Here is a 25069-nt window from a genome sequence, read left to right as displayed (position 1 = left end):
TGTTTAAAATGGCCCTTCAGTCTCTGGCACCAACTATGTCAGAAGGCGGGGTAATCATGATGATCGCAGATGTAGGGAATAACTCCCTGGTCACACTGAAGTTTTGCAAAAAAACATTGAGTGGTGAACTGTGGCCTAATTGTGTCCCAGAAGAGCGATTGCGGATGTACCCGGGTAACAGGTGATTTCTAATTCGCAGCCAGCTTCGTGATCATCTATAACAGTGGTTCTTAACCTTGTTTGAGGTACCAAACCCAACCGGTTCATGTACACATTTACCGAACCCTCCATTAGTGAAAAATAAAAAGTATGACCTTTTTTTAAAAAATAAATTCTAGACATAGAAAACCACATCAATTAAAAACATTAAAAAAGTAAACATAGTTAGTATAATTATAAAGTATACATTTTTTAACTGTGCACAAAATGAACCAGTCAGTGATGGCCAAGCGGGCGTGTCATAACTAATTGACATGTTGAGTCGGGCGTGTCTTAACCTCCATGGCAGAGGCTCTGTCGAACCCACGTTAAGAACCACTGAACTATAATAATTAAGAAAGTTTTAAGCATTTGCTGATTGCAAGTTCGTGATTGTTACATACAGTACAAGTATAATCAATGGTATGCTAAGTTGCCTCGCAGAGCACATTATTAAAATAATTATTATTAATAGCGCAGTCATTCTTGGATAAACACCGACGGGAGCAATGACGTCTGGGTGCTTTACGATGATGTAGCTCCGACTATGCCGGTGGAAAACCAAACATTTTCTTCCTAAGAACTTGTGAAGCACCAACTAAGCACAGCACTGGCCCTGGCGCCGAACGAACACCGGTCCTCTGAGGCCGCCTTCCTGTATGTTTTAGATGTCTGCTTCCTCCAACAGACATGATTTAAATGAGCAGTTAATCAGCCATCTCTTCAGAAGCCTGATGACCATCCTGATCATTTGAAACAGGAGCGTTGGAGGAGACATCTAAAGCATACCGGAACGCAGCCCTCGAGGAACAGAGTTGCCCACCCCTGCAAGTTGAAATGTGTTGGTTAGGGAAATTTAACCAAATATTAGTGTTGAAGTACGAACCATATATAGATCCAGTTTTTATAATGAGCCTATGTAGACCAATGAAAAATGTAATTTGAGTGAAACCCGTGTGTGTTTGTGTGTGTGTACTAATTAAAAATGCTTGTTGTATTGTCACTAAAGGCTGGAAAGGCGGGTAGAATAATTACATGTTCAAAATGAGATTCTCACCCATGATGCATATATCTATGCTTCTGACCAGAGCATGACCGACCAACGAATAGGTAATTACAACAAAGGGCGTGTTTAAGCATCTCACATGTTTTTAATTTCTGCATTTTTATCCTCAACAATTTAATTGCACCCGGATCTATAATAGTTTGAAATCGTGCACAAACCGTGAGTTTCTTCATCCTGCAAAGAATAAAATAAAAAAATCTGACCCAGGCAAAAAAAAACAAAACAAAAAGGGTAACAGGATATTAGTGTTATTCTATTATTAAATTTCCTTCTAGTTTATCATAAGTTAACAGCTTAGCATAATAATATACTATTAAATACCAACATGACTTTTATTGTCTGGCAGCATTCCCCAGCCCAGCAGTTAAAAAAAATATTTTCTCTATTTAAAACAACCTTTTCAAACGTTATCATTGTCATTAGTGTGGTCTTTAGTAATTTCGGAAATAAAATATTTTCCTCTCATTCAGGCCCGTTGCTGGCAACAAAGACCCACCCGCCCACATCAGAATAATACAAAACAATCGTCAAAATTTCCAATCAACTGAAACTGATGAAACACAGGAATGACAATTACTCCGAGGTGAGACCAAACAGATTAAAATTCATACAATGGCAAACTTTTCTATTCCCCCCTCCTCCTGCGTTCAACTTCAACTGAGGCCGTGACCCATTAAAAACCCGTCAAACCCATAATGCATTGCTCAAGAAGCACAGCTCCAAATATCAATAGATTCTCTTCTTACAAGGAGCCGTCTTAAATAAAAATAAATATATTCAGAAGGGAGGGGAAAGAACAGTCCGTCTATAATTTGAGTGTTTTTTTCTTCATTTTTACATTTTCTAAGAAAAATCTGACATACAAAAAGATTTATGCATTTTCAGATTTTTCTAAAACATTTGAACCTTGATCAAGACCATAAAGATATACAGAAAAAAATTACCAGAAGTCTTTAGAAATTATTGGAATGGGAATTTCAAACTTTATAAATAAATAGAATACCTTGATCACGATGTTGCCATAGTTACAACCGAGGCATATAGAACCCAAAGTAAAGGAGCTCATGAGTTCATAGTATTTTTGCATGAAGTTCAATAAGGGACCTCTTGGTAAAAAGTCGGGGCGGGGGCAATATTAGATTTGATGAGGAACCACCACGTCAGTTGGCTGCAAGTCCAGTGGCTTCAGAGGACAGCCTGTGTGCAGAACAACAAAAGCAGGATGCTTCAAACTCACCATTTTAAACTCTTTAAGCATGAGAATTTTGGAAGAACAAAGAAAACGCGTGGGCAAATATGCCTTACCGAGCGTTGATCAGGTACTCGGCAAGGTTGATGCTGGCATGGGAGCCAGTGATGGTGACCTGTCTGTCGGTGGAACCCTCCACAGGATTGGCAATTTTGATCTGAGCGCCCGACATCTGACGGATCTCATTGATCTTTGCGCCCTGACGGCCAATGATGCAGCCGATGAGCTAGGTGAACATCAGGAATGGGAGCACAGATTGAAATCTCGGAAAGACGTTAGTTGCCCAAAGCTTATGTGACTGAAAACAGTTGGGCTTTACGTCGTTGGGAATGGTGAGTTCATGCGAGCCAGTTTGTGCAGAGGCGTCCATCCCAGCTGCAGAGTTGCAAAGAAAGCCCGGTCAAGCAGAAGAATGCATGATGACGACTCGAAAGCGGTGACTGCCCACCTACCTTGGAAGCCCTGGTTGCTGTGCGCAACGGGGAAGGGGCTCTGCTGCATGGCCAACTGGTGGAGTTTGGTGAGCTGCGAAGCCAACAGAAGGACAGACAGACGGCAAACGTTACAACTCATATCATGTTGATTTTTACAGCCCAGTTGACAATGTGAGGGACATATGAAATGGATCATTTCGCCAGAGGTAGTGACACAAATTTAGATTCCTTGCACACATTAAATATGATGTGGAAATGCAAGACGCAGGTGATTGGGAAAAAAAAAAACTGATGAAGAATCTCTGGACCAAACTCGCAAATATATTGCATCACTTACAGATGGCCCTTCACTTACATCAGGCTGAGGAATGGTGTGCTGTCCTTGGACAGCGTACGCCTGCAAGGAGAGAAGAGCACTTAGGAGGTTTGGACAGTGTCCTTGAGGAACTCACAAAACAGAGCTATGCACACAATAAAGTGCTACAGTGGCGACTTTACCCCCCAAAGAAATGGGATTATTAGTCTGACGGCACCAAAAAAAAGTAACTTTAGTCAATTCCACACTCTGCCGACATTTTCACGGATCGTTCTTTTGTATGTAAAGGACAGATGTGTTAGAAGTTGACAGCTTCAAACTTGGCATCACTGTTGAAGTGTTGCTTCAATTAAACATCACCATCACTTGTACTCTTAAATGCTGAAGGAATATTCTTTTTTTTTTAACTTTTCCACACAGATATTATCGAACTAAATTTAATTAAATAGTAAGCCATCATTGTCTTGCCCTGCAATCATAAAAAGGAGCTAGCTTACAAAAGCATGGTCATTGTTAGCAACCCAGCGATAAGCTACGGTGGGCAGTCAAAAACGTAATGAGACTTTGAGCCTAGATTTATGCGATACATCACAATCATTTTGAAGCCTTTGATTGTCCCAAAGCTTCGAGAGGGAGAAGTACTTGGTTTGGTTTGGGTTGTTTGCTTTATTGGCACGCTGTTCCTGGACTTGTAGGAATTTGGGGAATGTAGTTAGAGAACTAATGTAGAGGACCGAACAGAGAAATTCCTACCTGACCACCTGCAAAGATGACAGGAGAGCCCGAGGGTTTGGGTCGGTATGGGATGGTTACTCCCTTTGGAGGCGACTGGGGAAACAGACACAGCAGAACAGTAAACTTAAAAGATAATTTTACATTTTTTAAAGAAAAAACAAACAGTAAGTGCATCTCAAAGTTTTTTTCCATTCAGTATAATTTTACCTCAAGCATGACAACGCAGATCTGCTTGACACACTCAACGATGGACTGTGGCGTCCCTGCAACGGTAATGGCGCGTTCTGTTGAGTTGGGCAACATGTCCCCTGCTACTTGTACCTGAGCTCCTGCTGACTGTGAACACACAAACACCCATGTAAAAAAATGAACAAAACCATTTTGACACCGGCATAAAGGCTGAGATAAGACACCATGAATTAGCCAAGAGTTTACAGACAAATCATTACGGCTATATTTTGCTTCTCAATACATCACGTAGAGTCTGGGGGCATGTATTTACTCATTGCAGCTCTGTACTAAGACCAACTTGGTTAATAATAACATTTATCCTGCAACCCTATTGCTTGTCTTCAGAGTGGTGGGTGAGATGAGTGACATGTACCGCAAGAAATCTCAGAGCAATGGTTACTGCAGCGAACTGGTGAATTATACTACTTTAGTATGAGTGGCGGAAGGGTGCCTCTTTGGGATGTGGCAGGTATTTATTCCAGGAGACAACACACCAGTCAATTAGTTGGGGCATGGTTTCTAATCATAGGCAACTTTCTATAACTCGTGGTGGCTTCGGCCATCCATTATGTCATTGTCTGCTGGTCAGGCAACATCTCGGCCTGGGACAGAAAGAGACTGGAGCGACTGGTCAGGAGGGCCAGTTCTGTCCTGGGCTGCTCTTTAGACACTCTGGAGGAGGTGGGCAACAGGAGGATGCTAGCTACTGTAAGCTAAAAGCAATGATGGCCAGTCCCTCCCAACTCCTCCGGCGCACCCTGACAGCACAAGGTAGCTCCTTCAGCCAGAGACTGTTACACCCGCGCTGCAAGAAGGAGAGATACCGCCGCTCGTTCCTACAGACTGCTGTCAGGCTGCTGAATAAAAAAATCAAATGATGTGACAAACATTGGTAAATCGCACAGTCACCTAATCTTTACCTGTGAATGCAAAAAAAAAACAAAAACTTTTTTCTTCCTTCTTCTTCTACCCACAATCTTGCTGCTGTAGACTGTAAATGTCCCCGTTGTGGGACAAATAAAGGATATCCTAATCTTTAAAATATAAAATATGGGATGATCACATTTTATTTGCATTCATTGCAAAGACCTTCATTTGAATCCTCTCAATGGCCATTTGCCTCTTATGCAAAACGCACTGCGATTGGTAGAAGACACTCTTGAGCGAGCTAAGCGGACCAACACTAACGATGGAGTCGAGAGTCAGATGACGACGTCCCACCTCTCTAATTTCTTTGATCTTGCAGCCCCCTTTGCCGATGAGTGAGCCACACTGGCTGGCAGGCACAACGAGGCGCATGGTGACTGGTGGTTTGCTGGTGGCTGTACTGTTTGTTAGCGAGGTACTGATGTCCTAAGGGAGAAAGCCAAACGTTCATTTTCAACTTCACCAGCGGAATCTTGCCTCATTATGAAATGGAGTTTGCACATTCAAACCTCCTCCAATTTCTCGATGATCATGGAGAACGCTTTGAAGATGGAGGTGGTGGGTCCTGCCAGCGTTATGATCCTCTCTGGACAGTTCCCCTCAGAGATGTTGATGCGAGCTCCACTCTGCAGGCACAGATGAGCCACGTGGCAAATGATGACGCAAAATCATGAGGCGTGTTCTCATTGTTTTCTTGTATCTTACCTCCTCTCTCATTTTCTTCACTGACTCTCCTTTCTGTTGTGCAGACAAATAACATTTCCAAAACAAAACTGGTGCGTTAGATGCAAGTCATACCCAGCTAAAGGTAAAAAAAAAATAAAAAATCACATACCTTGCCAATTATACTTCCAACCTCCTACAAGATGACAAAAATGCAAAGAGTAAATTATAAGTGCACTGAGCGACAAGTATCCTTTAAGGAGCATCCCACTCAACGTTTATTTTCCTTCATTCTATGAGGCAGTGTGTATCAACATGAACAGTGCAAATATCAATGGCATCCGATTCCCTGAAAAAAGTTTAGGTCGATGAAGTATCAAAATAATGACATATCCTGCACAGCGCCATCTTGAGCTTTTTTGAGCCATTCACATAAGGTCTGTGATGAAGCGTGTTCTGTAACGTGCCACTTTTCATTTTTTGACCCGTTTCCTGGTCTATTTTCATATTAGTATATTATATGGCATCATTAAGTATTGGCATAATTTAGATAGCACACATGTTAGGATTCATTTTCTTCCTTCAAAAAAGACATTTATCACAGCAGGAGCTGGCGAATGTAGCCAGCCCCATCCTCCATAAAGCAACTGCAACCGTCCGTTTTTTCTCTGAGGCAACAGAAGAGGCAATTTATGACATTCAATTAAGAAACATTACAACTTTCACTTTCATATTTTCAGACTAAGATTTTAACATGTATACACAATGGACATAAATTTGAAGGACGATTGATCACGCTTTTTGGACATGATGCAATGTTGAGCTCGTCATAGATTGCCTTTTGGAGACTCTCTTACTGGGTGCATTTGTCAGGTACTGCCACCACAAATGCCTTTTGAAAGAATAAAATGAGATTTGAAATAGGTAGGACTGATATCTAAACTATGGCAAGACTTGACAAGGCCATAAAGCATTGCGCTGTAGCAGAATAGACCAGAAAACAAGGCAGAAATAAACAGTGGCATGTTCGAGGGCATGTCGCATTACAACGGCTTAAAAACTTTTTTTGAAATGATCAGGTGCCAATGATACAGTATTAATATTGATAAATATTGCCTAAAAGAATGACGGAAAAGGAACATTCAGGAACATGTTACTTTTAATATAAATGATGAAGCAGTGCGTGCATCCACACTCACCTTTCCATGCATGAGTAACCTGATAGTTAGGGTGACATTTAGTCCTCCTTCAACCAGACTTGAGTCCATTGATGCAGCTGGATGTGACAGACAGGAGTGAATCTTTGGTCACAGGCCAAATACCTGCAAGAGCGTGGAGAGGAGCAAAGTCAGAGACAACTACACGTAGCCGCATCAGAAGTTGTGTTTCTCCACGAAGATGCTCTCTGTGCGGGTGTACAAGCTGAAGCTACCTCTGTCGTGACAAAGCACTTCAGCAGCGAAAGAAATAGAGATATTTAATTGCTGTAATGCACATTGGACTGGCACGAGTCCATCCATCCACGGCAGTACAATGAGCCACTGTCTGCGTAGGGCACCGACTATTTCATGGTACCAAGGAGCAGAAACGACATATGCTACATTGACAGCGCTGTTATTGCATGTGTAAACACTTGTTTGGATCACTTGGGATTCGCGTGCCTTCGTGCCAAGTGCTTTTTAGCGGACAGCGGGGCGGTCTCCGAGTGAGAAGCTAACACCTCCACTCCAAGGCAAGTCTGTCAATGACAATATGTCTGTCACGCAAGCAGATAGCCAAGTTTGACACCACGTCGTATCTTAATTAACATCAAGACTTATTTCACGCATAACTACTAGGCTTTTATCAATAACATAGCAAGAGAACACCATAAGCAGCAGACACGAGCTAGCACACTCACTCGACTTGTTAGCATAACCGGTAATTTTCCATCCGGCTTGCTAGCTTAAACGTCCTCTCCTCCAGGAAATAGTCTCAACCCGCGGCCTACGAACGCACTGAGAAGCACCGAGTTATCGCTGTGCCCCAGTCTCCTAGCAAAGCTAAAGGAAAACAGCGACAAAGAGCATATAGTGCCGTACTTGGATCTCTTACCCAAACCGTCCGTCAATGTGTGTCCAGGGGTTGGGTAGGGTGACAAGGGAAGAAGGGGGAGAGGTTCGGGAGGGACTTTGAAAAGGATCTGGGGAAGAGGGAAGAGACGCCGCGCTTCGATGGGACTCCACTCTGCTGCTTAGCACAAAAGCTAAAGCGGATTCAACTTTGACCTCTTGATGGCCACGCCCCTTGCGTGCACGTCTTCCCTTGACACAAGTTCACTTTTTCACGATTGATTCATTCCAAACGTAAAAAACGGCTTGAAAGAGTAGTTTAAAAAAAACCTTCAATTGTAGCTTGCCAATTAACAAAGTTACTCTGTTCATATTTTGACGTTATTCACAATTTTGTTCATCATCCATTTTCTGATCCGCTTTATCCGACCGCAGTTATCCTTATCCTCACACGGGGCGTACTGGAGCCTATCCCAGCCGTCTTCGGGCAGTAGGGGGCACCCTGAACCGATTGCCAGCCAATCGCACAAGAGTGTCCAGCTGCAGACTCGGAGGAGGTAGATTTAGGCAATGGTAGACATACAACGAACAACCATCCGCAATCACACTCACATCTAGGGACAAATTTGAGTGTTCAATCAGCCTGCCATGCATGTTTTTGGAATTTGGGAGGAAACGGGAGTATCCAGAGAAAACCCACGCAGGTACGGGGAGAACATGCAGACTACACACAGGAAGGCCGAAGCTGGAATCGAACCCGGTACCTCTGCATTGTGAGGTAGACGCGCTAACCAGTCGACCACTGGGCTGCCCAATGTTGTTTATTTCTTACGAAATGTATATTGCAGGGGCGACAAGGTGGTGGACTGGTTAGCACTCGCGCCGCACAGTACAGAGGTTCAGGGTCCAACTCAGGCCTTCATGTGTGGAGTTTGCATGTTCTGCCCGTGCCTTAGACCCCGTGCATGCATGGATTTCCGTGATTGTGTAGTTACCTCCCACATTCCAAAATTATCCTTTGCGCGGATGGTTGTTCGTCCATGTGTGATTGGCTGGCAACCAGTTCAGGGTGTACTCCGCCTACTGCCAGAAGTCAGCTGGGATAGGATCCAGCATGCCCGCGACCCTTGTGAGGATAAACAGATTGGAAAATGGATGGATGAAGCAAGGCTGTTGCAAATATTCCCTCGTTCAGTCCCATTCTGTACAGCACTAACAACAGTAATGATAACATTTGTTTATTTTTTAAAAACATAAAAAGTGTAACCACAGTGCTGTTTGAAACTAGTGCATATGTAGACTAGGAGATTATCCACCCTGAAACATCATAAATGAATAAGCAGAAACAAAAGTGAAAAGACAATGGCAAATCAGCAAAAAACAAACAAATAAAAGAAACTGAATCCCAAACAATCAACCAAAAACACATCAAAGACAAAACACAACAGCAAAACAAAAACCACAAACAAACAAACAAACAAACAAACAAACAAACAAACAAACAAACAAACGAAAATTAATCGCAAAGAAAAACCAAAAACACACAACAAAAATGTTTGGAAAGTGTATATGTGTGTGTGGTGGGCGGGGAGGGGGCGTCAGCGGTAATCACACTCACGAATTCAGCAATATGGGTCCTATATTCATTCATTCATTCATTCATCTTCCGTACCGCTTGATCCTCACTAGGGTCGCGGGGGGTGCTGGAGCCCATCCCAGCCGTCTCCGGGCAGTAGGCGGGGGACACCCTGAATCGGTTGCCAGCCAATCGCAGGGCACACAGAAACAAACAACCATTCGCACTCACAACTAGGGACAATTTAGAGTGTTCAATCAGCCTGCCACGCATGTTTTCGGAATGTGGGAGGAAACCGGAGCACCCGGAGAAAACCCACGCAGGCCCGTGGAGAACATGCAAACTCCACACAGGGAGGCCGGAGCTGGAATCGAACCCGGTACCTCTGCACTGTGAAGCCGACGTGCTAACCACTGGACTACCGGGCCGCCCATGGGTCCTATAATGTCTGTTAAATTACATAATTACAGTTCCATTTAATTCTTGCTGGAGTAAGGTATGTATCCACTAGAGGGCAGAATTACACTAAGAACGCTGGAAGTCAGAATCACATTTCCCCTGCCATCACCCTCTCTCTCTCTCTCTCTCTCTCTCTCTCTCTCTCTCTCTCTGTATCTCCGGGCCCCAATCGCAATATCCGAGATAGTCGTGTTCATATTCAAGACAATTGCATCATCATATAATTCACATTTCAAAATGAATTAAACACGTGCATGTGTCGCAAGACACATTAACTCACACCTGTTCTATTTAAGCAGGGCATGGTTCAATAGAACAATTCAATATTATGGATTCCTGATATCGGCGGCCCGGTAGTCCAGTGGTTAGCATGTCGGCTTCACAGCGCAGAGGTGCCGGGTTCGATTCCAGCTCCGGCCTCCCTGTGTGGAGTTTGCATGTTCTCCCCGGGCCTGCGTGGGTTTTCTCCGGGTACTGTGTTTTCCTCCCACATTCCAAAAACATGCGCGGTAGGCTGATTGAACACTTTAAATTGTCCCTAGGTGTGAGTGTGAGCGTGGATGTTTGATCGTCTCTGTGTGCCCTGCAATTAGCTGGCAACCGGTTCAGGGTGTCCCCCGGAGACAGCTGGGATAGGCTCCAGCACCCCCCGCTACCCTAGTGAGGATCAAGCGGTTCGGAAGATGAATGAATGAAAATGATTCCTGATATTTTAATTAGAGTGCATCGCAAGGCATCAGGAATGTTTCCTTAAGGGTGGTTGGTCTGTCAGGACTTGGTCGTTGGAGTTGAACGAAATGGGTTTTGTTTGGGAGTGAAGTCTGTATTCTGCTCATATTTCATCATGCTGTATAACTTTTCCATACCCCCAGTGTAGCTTTGCATCCTTGTAACAATCATCACATAGAATTGGAATACTCCCTGCTGAAGACGCACAAACTTTGGAATGTACCAAGCTTAGAAACGGTTTAGGAGAAACGAAAGTTATGATATTACACTACACTTTGTGTCTCGGTACCGCCCTTCTGATGGTATAAAAATGATGTGCATCTCTTCCTGCTTCACACTCGTGACGCGCAGCCATTGTCTGTAATTCACGGGTGCCCGGAATATTCCGTTATTAAAAGCTTCGAAGGAACTGTTCATCGACTCCAGCCTTTATTTGGATTACCAACATTCTCCTCGTCCGAAATTCAAAGAACACGCGGGGAAGAGGAGGCCGGTCTTCCCCCAACAAGAGCTACTGCAGAGGAAAATGTAAATGTTAGAGGAATGCTCGTCAATTCGTTGGCTACCATCGAGGTGTCCTTGAGCAAGGCATTGGTCCCGCCATCCCAGCTCAAGTGGCGCGACACTCTGCACACCTCTTTCACAATGAATCACTCCTTGCACACCTGCATGCTTGTTCTGTGTGATGTGTACAACACAAAGTGGAGAGTGAGTGTTGAATTCGCCCTTGTAATAATAATCATACTAAATAATAATGTACAGTATATATTCATGACTAGATCGGTGGACTTGAATTCAATCAACTGATGAAGCCATGTTGCTGTACAATTGACTTCCTCTGTCCTCACTGTCAGGGGCACTGGGATCTTTTAAATATGAATTAGGCTAAATGCCCCTTTGGGCTTTTGTCATTTTTTGGCATTTGTAATCATTCAAAAGTATTTTTGCTGATTTAAAAAAAGAAAAAAAACGTCTCTTGATATTCAACCTTTGGCATCCACATACTGCAATCCACTCTCCTATTAATTTCATGCTTGATGACTTCAGGATTCATGATAGGTTGTTTTGTTTTGTATAAAGCCATTGTTTTTGTTCATATTCCTCTTGTGTAGCATTCTGTAACAGAGGAAGTTGATTGTCATCTGATGCTACCTTTGAATCAAAAGAACAGAAACAAATGGTTTAATAGTGACATTTGCAGAGCCACACAACCTAATCAGGATATTTAGAAAGTTGCCAAAATGGAACAGTATCGCCCTGTAACCGTGTTTTCATGGTCTGCTTGCCATATATTCTGCCTGACTGCGCTCAGCACATGCTCATTAATCTGGTGCACATCAGAGCACCCACAATGCAATCAGTCAATTGCCAGAAACAACAATTCTAACAAATAGTTACTCAAATAGCTACTCTTTTATTAATAAGATAAGATAAGAAAAGATAAGAAAACTTTTATTAGTCTCGCAATGAAATTCCCGATTCACAGCAGCAAAGTTATGAAAGGAAGAAGTAGAACAACAAAATATAGGAGCTGCTGGAAAGGCGGCCACTCACGCGGCACCATTTTGAAGTCAAAATAACAAAAAAGAACACAACACATAGGACACAGACAGTCGTGCAACCTTCACCACTTTTCTGCATACACTTTGTTGTCTGAAGCAGTTATAGATGAACGAGGAGAGGATCACATTCTCGATTGATATAATGTGCTTTCATTGTTATTAGGCGCATACAGTACAGCAAACATTTCAATGATATGCCACCATTTGGGAGGAAATAAAGCAGAAATGTTTGATTCCCCCCCCCCCCCCACACACCCCTTGTGCAAAGTCAGAGCAGTACATTTTAGATATTATCGCGCTAAATTATCTGCAGAGCTGCATGATTGTGCCTGCCTAATTTTGGAAGTGGTTTCAAATCCAGTCAGACCGGTCCGAACTAAAGAAACGTACCGGTATTTTGCTCTTTTGCGCAAAGAAAAGTATGAGCAGGTTTTATTTGATGGATGCTGTGAGCAAATGAGATTAATTCCAGCAAAAATTACCCACGAAAAATGGAGGCTGATTGGTGTTTCCAATGGTAGCATGGTTGGCTTTGCTTTTCATGGGTGTCTTCATAGTGTGTGGCTGCTCCCTTATATAATTGTCTGCATACATGCACAGTATCCCCATTTTTGCTGTATTACACTTGCCCATACACTGTTGTACCCCCACCAATTGCAACCTCCTTGAGTTTGCTGGTTTTTCCTTGGATACTTTTATACAAAATACCCTCCTTCTTCCACTAGAGCAGTGGTTCTTAACCTGGGTTCGATCGAACCTGAGGCGTTTGGTCAATCAGCCTCAGGGGTTCGACAGAGCCTCTGCCATGGGGGTTAAGGCACACCCGACTCAACATGTCAATTAGTTATGACATGCCCGCTTGGCCATCACTGGCTGGTTCTTTTTGTGCACATTTTAAAAATGTATACTTTATACTGTTCTTACACTAATTGTGTTGACTTTTTTCTGCTTTTAATAAATGTGTTTTTTTCTGTCTTGAATTTGTAAATAAATAAATAAATAAATAAATAAAATCTTTCCTTTTCACTAATGAAGGGTTCAGTGAATGTGCATATGAACCAGTTGGGTTCGGTACCTCTAACAAGGTTAAGAACCACTGCACTAGAGAGTGTTCATTGATTAGGGCAGAGGAAATGTGCCCTGAAATGCCAATCACTCATGCTGTCAGTGGCCACTGACAGCCCATTGTGTATTCCAAATGTTGAGTTCAGAGTAATATTGTGTGAAAAGAACAGATGATCAAATGATCCACTGGTATATAACCTCGGAAAATTCCTATTTTACACCTTTCCAAATGAGACCAATTGCAGTTTATTCCCCTCTGCTTCAAATACTTTTCATCTAATTAGGAAATGACAGAGGGAAAGTGGATGCCACACTGAAAGCCAGAAATGTTTCCAATTAGTCACCTCATGAATGAACTTGAAGGGAATGCTGCTTGAAAAATGAAAGGTGTCTGAAAGGAGGATTAACTTGCAAATGTGCATCATCATTGAACACAAAATGTTTTCCACCTGTGAATGCAGTAGGATGGAGTTTGTGTATTTGTATTTGTTCTTTTACAGATTTGTTAACTGCCCCAAATTGGACTGAGTTCTCTCTGTAGGGGCAACTGCGATGTCACAACCCTCCTACAGCCAAAGAATGCCCCGGAGGGTCACAGCGATGATGACCATGTGTTCTCTGTCAACTGTCCAGTCTACAAGCCGGAAGGATGCAGCACCACTGGGATGGCCCGCACAAATAGGAAGAAGGGCTTCCACAAATAGGTTTCTCCCACAGTGACAAATAATTGGCATGGTATCTTGGGGGCACAAGCGCGAGGAGCCGCGTGGAGTTTGATGCCAATCTTGGAGGAAGAGAAGTTACATATGCCAGCGGGCATGCGCTTCAAACAGCTCGTGTCTAGGCAAACGCATTTAATTAGTGCTTAGCTCACAATGAGTTGTCACACTGTCAATAAGTCCCATTATGATGACAGAATAGTTCCCTTATAAATGAATTAACTTTGTCTTCTTGACATATCTTGACATTGACATCTTAACCTTTAGTCGATATCCTCAAACAAATATAACAGCAGAAGAATATTATTCAAGGATGAAGAAAATCTACTAAAGTAGTTTGTGAATGTATATATTCGATATGCTGATTGTGCATGGATTCCAAGATTTGACCAAAGTAAACATCTGTTACAACTTTGTGGAAAGTAGTACAAGTACAAAAGTGTGATTAATTGCATACAAGTGTGTGATTAATTGGATTTTAAACACGTCATCTCTTGACAGCATACTTGTAGAAGTAAACATTTGTGCTGGTGCACATACCCTGAATGCTGTTTCAGTCGGATTTTTCTGACATTTTTGTAGTTGCACCTTAGGACATAATCCATTATCTCTCGAGAGCTTCCACAGCATCAGAAGAATCTCATCATTCAAGGGTATTACATCAGAAGAGGGATCCAAAGAGATGTAGATATTCTTCAGAACAGCCTGCCTGTTTTGTTCAGTGTGCTGCGTTTTCCCAAATGCTGTACTGTAATCATGGCTGAAACAATGTCTATTTACACCTACTGCGTACTGCACAGGGTGAGATACGAAGAAGACACAGATCAGCATTTTTGTACATCTTGTACATCACTACAGGTGACAGATTATTGTTATCATTGGTGAACATGGTTAACCTTCTGCGACAAAAAGACCGACATAGAGAGAGTTTATGGGACAGAGAGAGACTTTGAGCGGCTGAAAGGGTCTCACGAGCGAGCGTTTCAGTAACTGCTTTCATGAGCTCCAATGTACACCACACATTTGATGAAGTCACTGATTGCGCATGCTGCTGTGATATCCAAAATGCACAGGACAGGACATTTACCCAATGTAAATGCTGATGTAAAACATCTTACCAAAATTGAGACATATAAGAGTCATATACAGTACAAATAACTGTCCTTTCGCCGTTGCATTTCAAACACAACTTTGCCATCATTTTGGGGGAAAAGATGAAAGCCTGTCCCCACCCCCACAACTTAAAATATGCACTCTTGAATCAGATAAAGGGTTGCAGTATTAGTCAGGCTTTTCTCAGGGTAAACTAGAATTTTTAATTTATTGTTTTGCAAAAAATGAAAAAGAGAACACCACACATGATTACTTCTCTTTAGACATTTCAAATTATTGTCACTTCTTTTTTCTGATCAGAGAGAGAGAAGGAGAGAGAGAGAGAGAGAGAAATGATATTTAGTACTGGATTGCCGTGCTATTTGCGTTTGGCATCTCAAAGAAAGCCAATAAACACGTCCAAATGTGTGTGTATAAAGAGGGCATTTGAAATTCGGTTTTCAAAATGGTCGTGGCTCACTGAAAGTGGGGCCAGGGGCCATTAAACCATTTCATGATGCTGGTACTTCTCTTTATAACGAGTGGTCCAAGTGTGTCCCATGGGCTTTTTTTAAAGGAATTATATTTACGTAGGGCGGTGGTGAGCACGTCGACTTCACAGTACATAGGTACCGGGTTCAATTCCAGCTCCGGCCTCCCTGTGTGGAGTTTGCATGTTCTCCCCGGGCCTGCGTGGGTTTTCTCCGCGTGCTCCGGTTTCCTCCCACATTCCAAAAACATGTGTGGCAGGCTGATTGAACACTCTAAATTGTCCCTAGGTGTGAATGTGAGCGTGGATGGTTGTTCGTCTCTGTGTGCCCTGCGATTGGCTGGCAACTGATTCAAGGTGTCCCACGCCTACTGCCCGAAGACAGCTGGGATAGGTTCCAGCACCCCCTGCGACCCTAGTGAGGATAAAGCGGTTCAGAAAATGGATGGATGGATATATCTACGTACACACTACAGTCACCCATAAAAACATACCATGATCACATTCAAAGATAGTAAACAACGACTGCATAGGTAATGTACGTCACGCAGCATTTGAACTTGCAAAAAATGACTTGAGCATCTCTTCGAAACACAGAGAGAACACGGTCACATTTAGAAGCTTTTGCTGCTCGTGAATGTTGAAAGTGCTTCTGAATAGTCCATATTGGCACTTTGTCACTGGCTGAATCATCCAAGACGATCTCTCTCTCTCTCTCTCTCTCTCTCTCTCTCTCTCTCTCTCTCTCTCTCTCTCTCTCTCTCTCTCTCTCTCTCTCTCTCTCTCTCTCTCTCTCTCTCCCTAATTGACTTGCTGACAAAACACGCACGCGTGGTGATTCATCCACTGCGAGGCCGTCATTGCGGCTCCGTTGGGTTGATTTCGTGGGCTGAGTGTTTGGTCGTGGCCCTCGGACGCCCCCACGCCACCCCCACCCGCCCCGCACTCATCCCACGTCTCTTCGGAGTAAAAAGGCTGCTGCGGCATCAGCGGCAGCTTCCCAACAGACATTCCCGTGCCGCCATGGAGCTTCAGCCTCTCGTGCGCCGGTGAGCCGCATCCAGCCGAGGGCGGCTCAAATTCAACAGAGTGACTCTTGCGTCTTTCATGCCGTGACATCGGGGGTGTTGTTACCTTGCAGAGACATAAAGAGTCGCTTGGCGGAGATTTGGTCGACATGCAAGAGGACGATAACTATTGGCGTGTGACTGGCGGCAACATCTGCAGCTCATCGCAATAAAAGGTAAGAAGGTACGCTTGGCGGGCGTTGCGTCTCTTTGCCTCTTAAAACAACCCAGGCTGCATCACCAGGCTGCATTGTTCCATCGTCCAGGCTCCTACTGACGATTTCTCGTTTCAAATATGAGCATTCAAGATGCAGAGACTTGTATGTGCGTGTGACGCCGACAGCCTGTTTGCATCACGCTGCTGAGTGAGGTTCAGCTCGGGATGCGTGTGGAGTGCAGATCTGCTCCTCAGTGCCCCAGAGCAGCCTCTTGATTGAGGCAAATATCTGCATGGGAGACTTTCGTACGTATGTGTGTCCTCTAGGCAAGTTTTGGAAAGGCACAGTGTCTCTGTGAGTGTTCAACTTAATGCAGAATTTCAAATAACAAAATGAAGAACCGACTTCATTTTCCTTGTCCGGCATTGTGTTTTCAAAGTTTAATTAGAGATTAGAGTAAAAAAAAAATCTTGTTAATTTGTCTTATCCTCCCTGGATTGATTCAAAGCAGCACTCGCCTCCTCTGCTGCTGTTGATGAGGCTGCATTGGGCTGATCGATAGCCTGTTTGGATTGAGGCCTGTGTTTCAGTTGTTGTCAAACAGCAATCCAGACAATTAAAACCCCATTTGTTAGTGGAAGCTTGATTAATAATTAATCGGTTGGATGGGACCGCAAATCTGTGGATGACACACGCGGGTATGTCAGCCTCCGAGACACATTGAGAGATTGGCAGTCGGACATCTGAAGCTTTGCTCTTTCTGACAAATAACACCTCGTCTGGTCTTAGAATCTCTGCGTGTGTAAAAGATGTACTGTTTTCGCAATAAATCACAGCAAAGAATAGTTGGTCAGTGAGCAATTATGAGCCCCAATTTATGTACCGTAAATCCATGAGTACCACCTGATGTAGTCGTTAAGGGAGCTGAGCTTTCTATTACATTACTATTACAGTCACTTACTTATGGAGTTAAATGTGGAGGAGAAGCCCAGCATGTCAAGTCGAAGTCAAAATGAGTCTCATGAATCTGAATCTGAATGCCAAGTTAGTCAAGTTGAGTCATTCAAAAGACTTTACCAAGCAGATCACAAGTCAATCAGCCGCCCTCTTTTGCAATTGTTTCATCTTTTCTAAGGAGAGTTAATAATTAGTGTTTTCTCAGCCAAGGAGGTGCTTGCAGGTAACATTTTGAGGTAATTTCTTTTTCAACCCTTCACCATCTGAGGCTCGATTTTCACACTCATTATATCCTAGTTCACACTTTAACATAGGTGAACTCCAATGTTTTATTTATTTATTTGAAATTGTGAAAATATGTTTCCTTTTAACTATTAGATATCAGCTGAGCTCTCCAACTTTATAGAAATCCTTATAAAGAGCTGAGTGGAAAAACCTGACAGGGAAACTGCAGTCTTTCATTTCGACTCAGTGGTGCCCAAACTTTTTTTCCGCCACATACCAGTTCATACAAGTCCACTGCAGACTGGCAGCCATTCGCCGACCAGGGTGGGGGATTTTCATATCATCCAATTTCGTCAATTATTCATTCATTAATTCATTCATTCATTCATTTTCCGAACCGCTTTATCCTCACGAGCGTTGCGGGGGGTGCTGGAGCCTGTCCCAGCTGTCTTCAGGCAGTAGGCAGCGGACACCCTAAACTGGTTGCCAGCCAATCGCAGGGCACACAGAAACGAACAACCATTCGCGCTCACACTCACACACACCTAGGGACAAGTTAGCGTGTTCAATCAGCCTGCCATGGATGTTTTTGGAATGTGGGAGGAAACCGGAGGACGCGGAGAAAACCCAACCGGAGAAAACCCATGCAAGCAAGAGAACATGCAAACTCGACACAGGAAGGCCAGAGCTGGAATTGAACCCCGTACCTCTGCACTGTGAAGTCGACGTGCTAACCACTCGACTACCGGGCCACCCTTTTGTCAATTATTGAACATGAATTTTGTTCATATTCTAAAATGCCAGCGTCTGTATGAAGTTATACTGATAAAAATATTCAGATATGTGCTACAGTTTTAAAACAGAATGAAAAGATGAACAGAAAATGATTAAAACATTGTTTCTCAACAATACAACAAATATAATAATAATAATAATGCATTTTATTTAAAAGCGCCTTTCATGCCACCCAAGGACAATGTACAAACAATAAGAAAATGCAATGTAAAAATTTGTAAACGAGATGTTATATAAAAACAGGACATAAAATCATAAAAACATAGGAAATGGAAGAGCTATGTGTTGAAGGCAATCCTGAACAGGTGTGTCTTTAGTCGGGACTTGAAAGTGGAAAGAGGTGTGCAGTTTTGGAGGTCCGGAGGTAGGTTGTGCCAGAGCTTTGGAGCAGCGTGACTGAAGGCTCTGGCTCCCATTGTGATCAGTCGGGCAGGGGGCACTGACAGGCAGAGGGAGGACGAGGATCTGAGGGAGCGAGAGGGGATATGCACCTGGAGAAGGTCAGATAGGTAAGGAGGGGCCAGGTTGTGGATGGCCATATATGTATATAGAAGCAGTTTGTAGTTGATTCGATGTTGAACAGGGAGCCAGTGGAGCTGTTGGAGAACGGGGGTGATGTGCTGGTGGGAAGATGTTTTTATGATGATACGAGCAGAGGCGTTCTGAACCAGCTGGATTTTATTAAGGGACTTTTGAGGTAGACCGAAAAGGAGAGCGTTGCAGTAATCAAGGCGGGATGTGACAAGACTGTGGACAAGGATAGCAGTGGTGCGGGGGGTGAGGGAAGGGCGAAGTCTGGTAATATTGCGGAGGTGGAAATAAGCAGTGCGGGTGATGGTGTTAATATGTGAGTGGAAGGTGAGCATACTATCCAGGATGACACCCAGACTCTTAACCTGGGGGGAGGGGGACACGAGGGAACTGTCAATGTTGAAGGAAAAACTGTTTACTTTGGATAAAGTGGATTTGGTGCCAAGAAGGAGGACTTCAGTTTTATTAGCATTTAATTTAAGAAAGTTTGTTGTGAACCATGTTTTGAGTTCGGAGAGGCAAGAGGTGAGGGAGGGGGGTGGGAGTATGGAGTTTGGCTTGCAGGAGAGGTAGAGCTGGGTGTCATCAGCAAAGCAGTGAAAGTGGATGTTAAATTTGCGGAGGATATGGCCAAGAGGCAGGAGGTAGATGATGAAGAGAAGTGGACCTAGGACAGATCCCTGTGGTACACCTGTGGTGACTGGGGAGGCCTTTGAGGTGAATGATTTGAGCTGAACAAACTGTGTGCGGCCAGTGAGGTAGGAGTGGAACCAACTGAGGGGAGTGTGGGAGAGACCAATGGAGGAGAGTCTATTGAGGAGGATAGGGTGAGAGATTGTGTCAAAGGCAGCGCTCAAGTCTAAGAGGATGAGGATAGAGACTAAACCGGAGTCAGATGCTATGAGGAGATCATTTACAATACGGATTAGGGCAGTCTCTGTGCTGTGGCGGGGGCGGAAACCGGACTGAAAGGGTTTATAGAGAGAGTGAAGGGACAGGTGGGAGTGGAGTTGAGCAGCAACAGTTTTTTCAAGGATTTTTGAGATAAATGGAAGGTTGGAGATGGGGCGTCATGCTCCATACGGTGTCAACACCATTTCTACGAGCAAATGTCCATGATCAAAAGTTGGTTTGGTCTTGCGTCTCAATGGTAGTTGGTAATTATAATAATAATAATAATAATAATAATAATAATAATAATAATACATTTTATTTATAAGCGCCTTTCAACTGCTTCAACTGCTATGCGTGTGTGCCGACTCTGCTTGCATCTTTTTGCTTTCCACAGATTCACTTGTGTGGTCGTTCTGCAAATGATTAAAACGGTTTATTGTGTTGCCAATTTTGAGGGTCGACATACCAGACCTTTCACACTGGCTTCATTAGCACCTCATCGCAGAAGTGTGTCATGAAGCAAGTGTTGCAATATTGAGTGTCTGATCTCCTGTTTTAGAAGATCAAAACATTTCAAGGACTTTGCATACAATAAGTGACTGCTCCTGCTGGGGCACATTAAGATAGCATCACGAGATGAAGTGCAAAATGTCACTAAGGCTAACTGTCGTATTTGCATGGACTACGGCTTCGAAAACAACCCTGTACCATGTCTGGTCTTCTCGTTTGGCTGTGTTGGATGGCAGTCAAGCCAGTTGACATACACAATACAGAGAAGCCTCTCCTGTCACTCATGTCGTGTTGTCTTGAAGGTCTTGAGCTATAGTCATTTAATTCTATGTGTTGAACATAACATCTTGGAGGTCTTCCAGTCAGGTTTCAAGACGATGCATAGCACGGAGTCAGCCCTGTTGCGCGTTTCTAATGACATCCTCCTGGCAAATGACTCTGGAGACCACGTGTGTCTGGTTTTATTGGACTTAACTTCAGCATTTGATACAGTGGATCACAGTATTCTGCTGACTCGTTTGCAGCACTTGGTGGGCATTGACGGCAGTGCTCTTGAGTGGTTTAGGTCCTATCTAGCTGACAGGACCTTTTGTGTCAGCCTTGGCTGCTCTGAGTCACGCACTGCTCCCCTGTCATGTGGTGTTCCACAGGGCTCAATTCTGGGGCCTCTGCTCTTCTCGCTGTATCTGCTCCCATTGGGTTCCATCTTAAGGAAACATGGTATTCCCTTCCACTGCTATGCAGATGACTGCCAGATCTATGTCCCTGAGCAAAAAAGACGCCTTCTCATTAAGGCCACTCCTATCCTGTCTGGAAGAAATCAAAACCTGGATGGCACAAAATTTCTTGAAATTCAACGAAAAGAAGACAGAGGTGATATTGTTTGGTCCCAGTGGCCCTTGTACATTCCATCCTGTAGACTTGGGCCCCCTGTCTCCTTATCTGAAATCAACGGTCTCAAACTTGGGCCTTAAACTGGACAGTGATTTCAAACTCGATCGACAAATTGGTGCCGTTGTTAAATCCAGCTTCTTGACTGGTACTCGTAAGAGGGAGCATATACATCCTACTCTGGCATCCCTTCACTGGCTCCCCATTCATTTTAGAGTTATTTTCAAGATCCTCCTCTTTGTTTTCAAATCTCTGAACAATCTCGCTCCACCTTACCTCTCTGAGCTCATCCGCCCCTACACACCTGCCCGGCGCCTCAGGTCTGTGGACCAGTCTTTGTTAGAAGTACCAAGAACTAAACTGAGGCTCAGAGGGGGATCAAGCCTTTTCTGTTGCTGGTCCCTCTCTCTGGAATGACCTCCCACTGAACATTCGGCAAGCCTCCTCGCTGCCCATCTTCAAAGACCCTCCTCAAAACTCACTTGTATTCTTTGGCGTTCGACTCAGCATGACTTAGATTTGTTCTTGATTTTACTGTCTGGTGCTTTCTATCGGCTTTATTACCGATTTGTCTTACTGTTTATTGTGCATGTTAAATCGCTCCGTGTACAGCACTTTGTATGCAGCAATGGCTGTTTGAAAGTGCTCTATAAATACTGGTGACTTGACTTGACTTGACTTGTTGCAATGTGATGCAAAACTCACTGTGGAGCTTTATAGCAGTGCGCAATCACAAACAAGAGCCGCATTGCGATTTGCAGTTTTATATTGATGTCTGATGTGTTTGCTGCAAGTGAATCCTAACTTCAATATAAAATAGTTCAAATACTTTACACGTATTATGTCAAGATGGCGTCCCTCCACATTTACCATAGCAACAAAGCCTCAGTGTAACTTGAGTTCAGCCTGGTGCCGAGACTTGTGTGTACACTTCCTCCCTGCCACTGTTAGAAGTGTCTTACTGCTCCATCTGCTCAGCTATTGTCTCATCGTCACTCTCTCAAATTTTTAGTTGAGAGGCCTGAAGTGGAGAGGCAAATGGTGTGGTCTCATCTCTTAAGGTGGGTGGCATTGATGGTTGTGTTTTAAATAGGTTGTCTGCTAAACCTTTTCTTTTTTTTTAATTACTTCATTTTTTTAATCTAAAAATAAAAAATGTACCTAAAAATACCAAGAAATTTACAATCCTCATTTGAATAAACATCTACATAAAGTAGATATGAAATACTTATTCATACGTTGACAGAGACGAGACGGTAAATGTAAACACAGTCAAAATAATGTAGACCAACTAACATGCTAAATAACTTAGAAAGATAACCTAAGTAAATGTATAAATCCATTTTATATGGTGATTTTATTTATTATGGGGAAACGTTTTTGTCCCACTTGTTAAAATTGTGACTTTACTGTGACTAATCAAATTTTTCAGTTCATTTTCACTGACCGCACAGCATCCAAATCACCTAGATAGAACCTGTCTGACAAAATGAAGTTGGCGGAAAGATCTCAAAAAGCCGCCTTGATCCAAAGAAATTCAAGAACAAATGAGAAATAAAGTAATTGACACATATCAGTTAGCAAAGGGTTACAGAGCAATTCCTAAAGCTTTAGGACTACAGGGAACCACGCTGAGAGACCATTTTCCAGAAAATGGGAAAGTACAGCACAGTGGGGAACCACTTTCCAGCCTCCGGAAACTACCCCAAAAGCACAGCGACGACTCATCCAGGAGCTCAAAGAGGTACCCAGGACAACATCAAAGCCTCAGTTAAGGTTAGCATTGATGACTCAACAATGAGAAAGATCCTGAGCAAGATGATATCCATGGACGAGATCCAAGGTGAAAACCACAGCTAACCAAAATGAGTATGAAGGCTTGTCCATTTTTTGCAAAACGCATGATTACCAAGTCTTTTGAGAGGATATTCTATGGACTGCTAGTCCAGAAGTATTTTTTTTTGGAAGTTGTGTGTCTCATTACATCTCGCGTAAATGCAAGATAACATTTCTGAAAAACAACATCACACCAACAGTCAAACATGGTGGTGGTGGTTCTATGATGGTTTGGGGCTAGTTTGCAACTTCAGGACCTGGACCACATTTTGTGATTGATGGAACCATGAATTCTGCTCATGACCAGAAAGTCCTGACGGAGAATGTTTGACCATCTGTTCATGACCTTAAGGTGAAGTGCAATTAAGTGCAGCAGGTCAACGATCCGAAAGGCACCACCAATTTCGGTATTGCTTTCATAAACAAATACTGTATTATGGTTTAGGTGAGATCAAAGTTAAGGTCCGGACTTTAATCCAATTGAAATGCTGTGAAATGATCATAATAAGGCCACTCAGGCTGTAAAAACCTCCAGAATTGCTCGAGTAAACAATTCTGGAAGGAAGATTGGGTCAAAATATCTCCTCAGAGATGTGAGAGTCTCATTGCCAGAAAACACTTTATTTCAATTGTTGCTGCTGAGCATGGCCCAAGGAATTATCACCTTTAGGGTGCAATATATATACTGTATATATACAGTATATAGATTTTTTTTTTTTACAGAAGGCCAGGGATGTTTGAATCGTTTTTATTCCCCTAACAAATGAAATCACCATGTAAGTATTGCATTTTATGTTGACTTTAGGTATCTTTGTTTTATATTTACATTAGTTTTTTTAAAACGCTTCTCGAGCCCAAAGTCACGGAGAGCGAGAAGGAGAAGGATGTGCTGGCACAGTAGTTGCTTGAGTTGTGTATGTTTTAAAAAGAACCAACACAACAGCTCTTTGTTTTCTATGGTTTTGCACCGCTGCAGAAACTGCCATGTGAAGGCAAGTGGGGCTGCACCGGGGTTAACATGCTCAGCGGCTTTATACGTGTGAACGCTCCACAAAATTTGCTCCGGTGTAAGATATATCGCAACAAAATACAGTACATCAGTGCAGCACCGGAGCAAATGTGTGCCGTGTGAACACCCCTAAAGAAGCTTGCACTGTTCTGCACAGGAGAAGTGAACCAATCTCTTTTTTTCGTCAAGGGGTGCTACAGCTTCTTGTTGACTTTGAAACTTAGCTTGTAGCCGACGTGAGAACATTTTGAGCATGAAAGGACACTTTGATTCTCTCCTCTTTCATCTCAAACTGCTTTAAATGACAAAGCGCATGAAGGGAAACACGGTTAGGACTGCACGACTGTTTTTATATTATGTGTTGTGTTTATTATTTTACTTTATGTTAACTGTTGTGTTAAAGCACTATATAAATCAGGATGTATTGTATTGTTTTATGATCTTAAGTATTGAGATGGGGCATACTTTTCACGTGAACCTTAACCTGGAAGTTAACTAAAGTCTGCTCCCATTGCTGAATCAGTAACCTTTTCTGCACAGTGAACCAAGGATGAAGCAAATCAGACACTTACACTCTTATGTAACATTATGGAATGATTTGACTTTTAAAATACTCGCCTCACATCAAGTTGCT

The 25069-nt window shown here is 43.1% G+C and overlaps 2 protein-coding genes across 6 annotated transcripts in view; one reads left to right on the top strand and one right to left on the bottom strand.

The window, feature by feature from the left end:
- Positions 1 to 1326: 1326 nt before the first annotated feature.
- On the bottom strand, positions 1327 to 8086 carry pcbp2 (poly(rC) binding protein 2). Of its 2 annotated transcripts, none has more exons than XM_052057159.1 (13): positions 7914 to 8086; positions 7019 to 7141; positions 5992 to 6015; positions 5862 to 5894; positions 5666 to 5782; positions 5451 to 5582; positions 4206 to 4334; positions 4017 to 4091; positions 3285 to 3344; positions 2966 to 3038; positions 2833 to 2888; positions 2570 to 2739; positions 1327 to 2461 (listed from the first exon to the last, which is right to left on the bottom strand). In XM_052057159.1, the coding sequence occupies exons 2-13, from the start codon at positions 7085 to 7087 to the stop codon at positions 2425 to 2427; spliced, it is 975 nt and encodes a 324-aa protein (XP_051913119.1). In that variant the 5' UTR covers positions 7088 to 7141; positions 7914 to 8086; the 3' UTR covers positions 1327 to 2424. The 2 variants fall into 2 exon arrangements, with proteins under 2 accessions (XP_051913119.1, XP_051913120.1); XM_052057160.1 differs by having other exon boundaries at positions 3303 to 3344; positions 7914 to 8085.
- An 8287-nt stretch (positions 8087 to 16373) lies between these two features.
- The window catches only part of dlgap4a (discs, large (Drosophila) homolog-associated protein 4a), a 62471-nt gene continuing 53775 nt past the window's right edge, over positions 16374 to 25069 (top strand). The window contains exons 1-2 of one of the 4 annotated variants that reach the window (XM_052057093.1): positions 16374 to 16611; positions 16704 to 16805. The gene's annotated coding sequence lies outside the window, so the exon portion shown is untranslated. Of the gene's footprint in view, positions 16806 to 25069 lie in introns of all 4 variants that reach the window. The other 3 variants (XM_052057092.1, XM_052057095.1, XM_052057094.1) reach the window with 3 other exon arrangements.

This window comes from Hippocampus zosterae, chromosome 2 (assembly GCF_025434085.1).
Source record: "Hippocampus zosterae strain Florida chromosome 2, ASM2543408v3, whole genome shotgun sequence".
Lineage (NCBI taxonomy): Eukaryota > Metazoa > Chordata > Actinopteri > Syngnathiformes > Syngnathidae > Hippocampus > Hippocampus zosterae.
Note: the sequence above shows the minus strand (reverse complement) of the source record. Positions and strands in the feature narration are given on the sequence as shown.

Excerpts from the sequence above, each read along its gene's own strand:
- pcbp2 (XM_052057159.1), bottom strand. The coding sequence starts at position 7,087 with ATGGACTCAAGTCTGGTTGAAGGAGGACTAAATGTCACCCTAACTATC. Across the intron at positions 6,016-7,018 it reads GGTTACTCATGCATGGAAAG|GAGGTTGGAAGTATAATTGG; the intron begins GTGAGTGTGGAT and ends GTCATCTTGTAG. Across the intron at positions 5,583-5,665 it reads TCATCGAGAAATTGGAGGAG|GACATCAGTACCTCGCTAAC; the intron begins GTTTGAATGTGC and ends TTTCTCCCTTAG.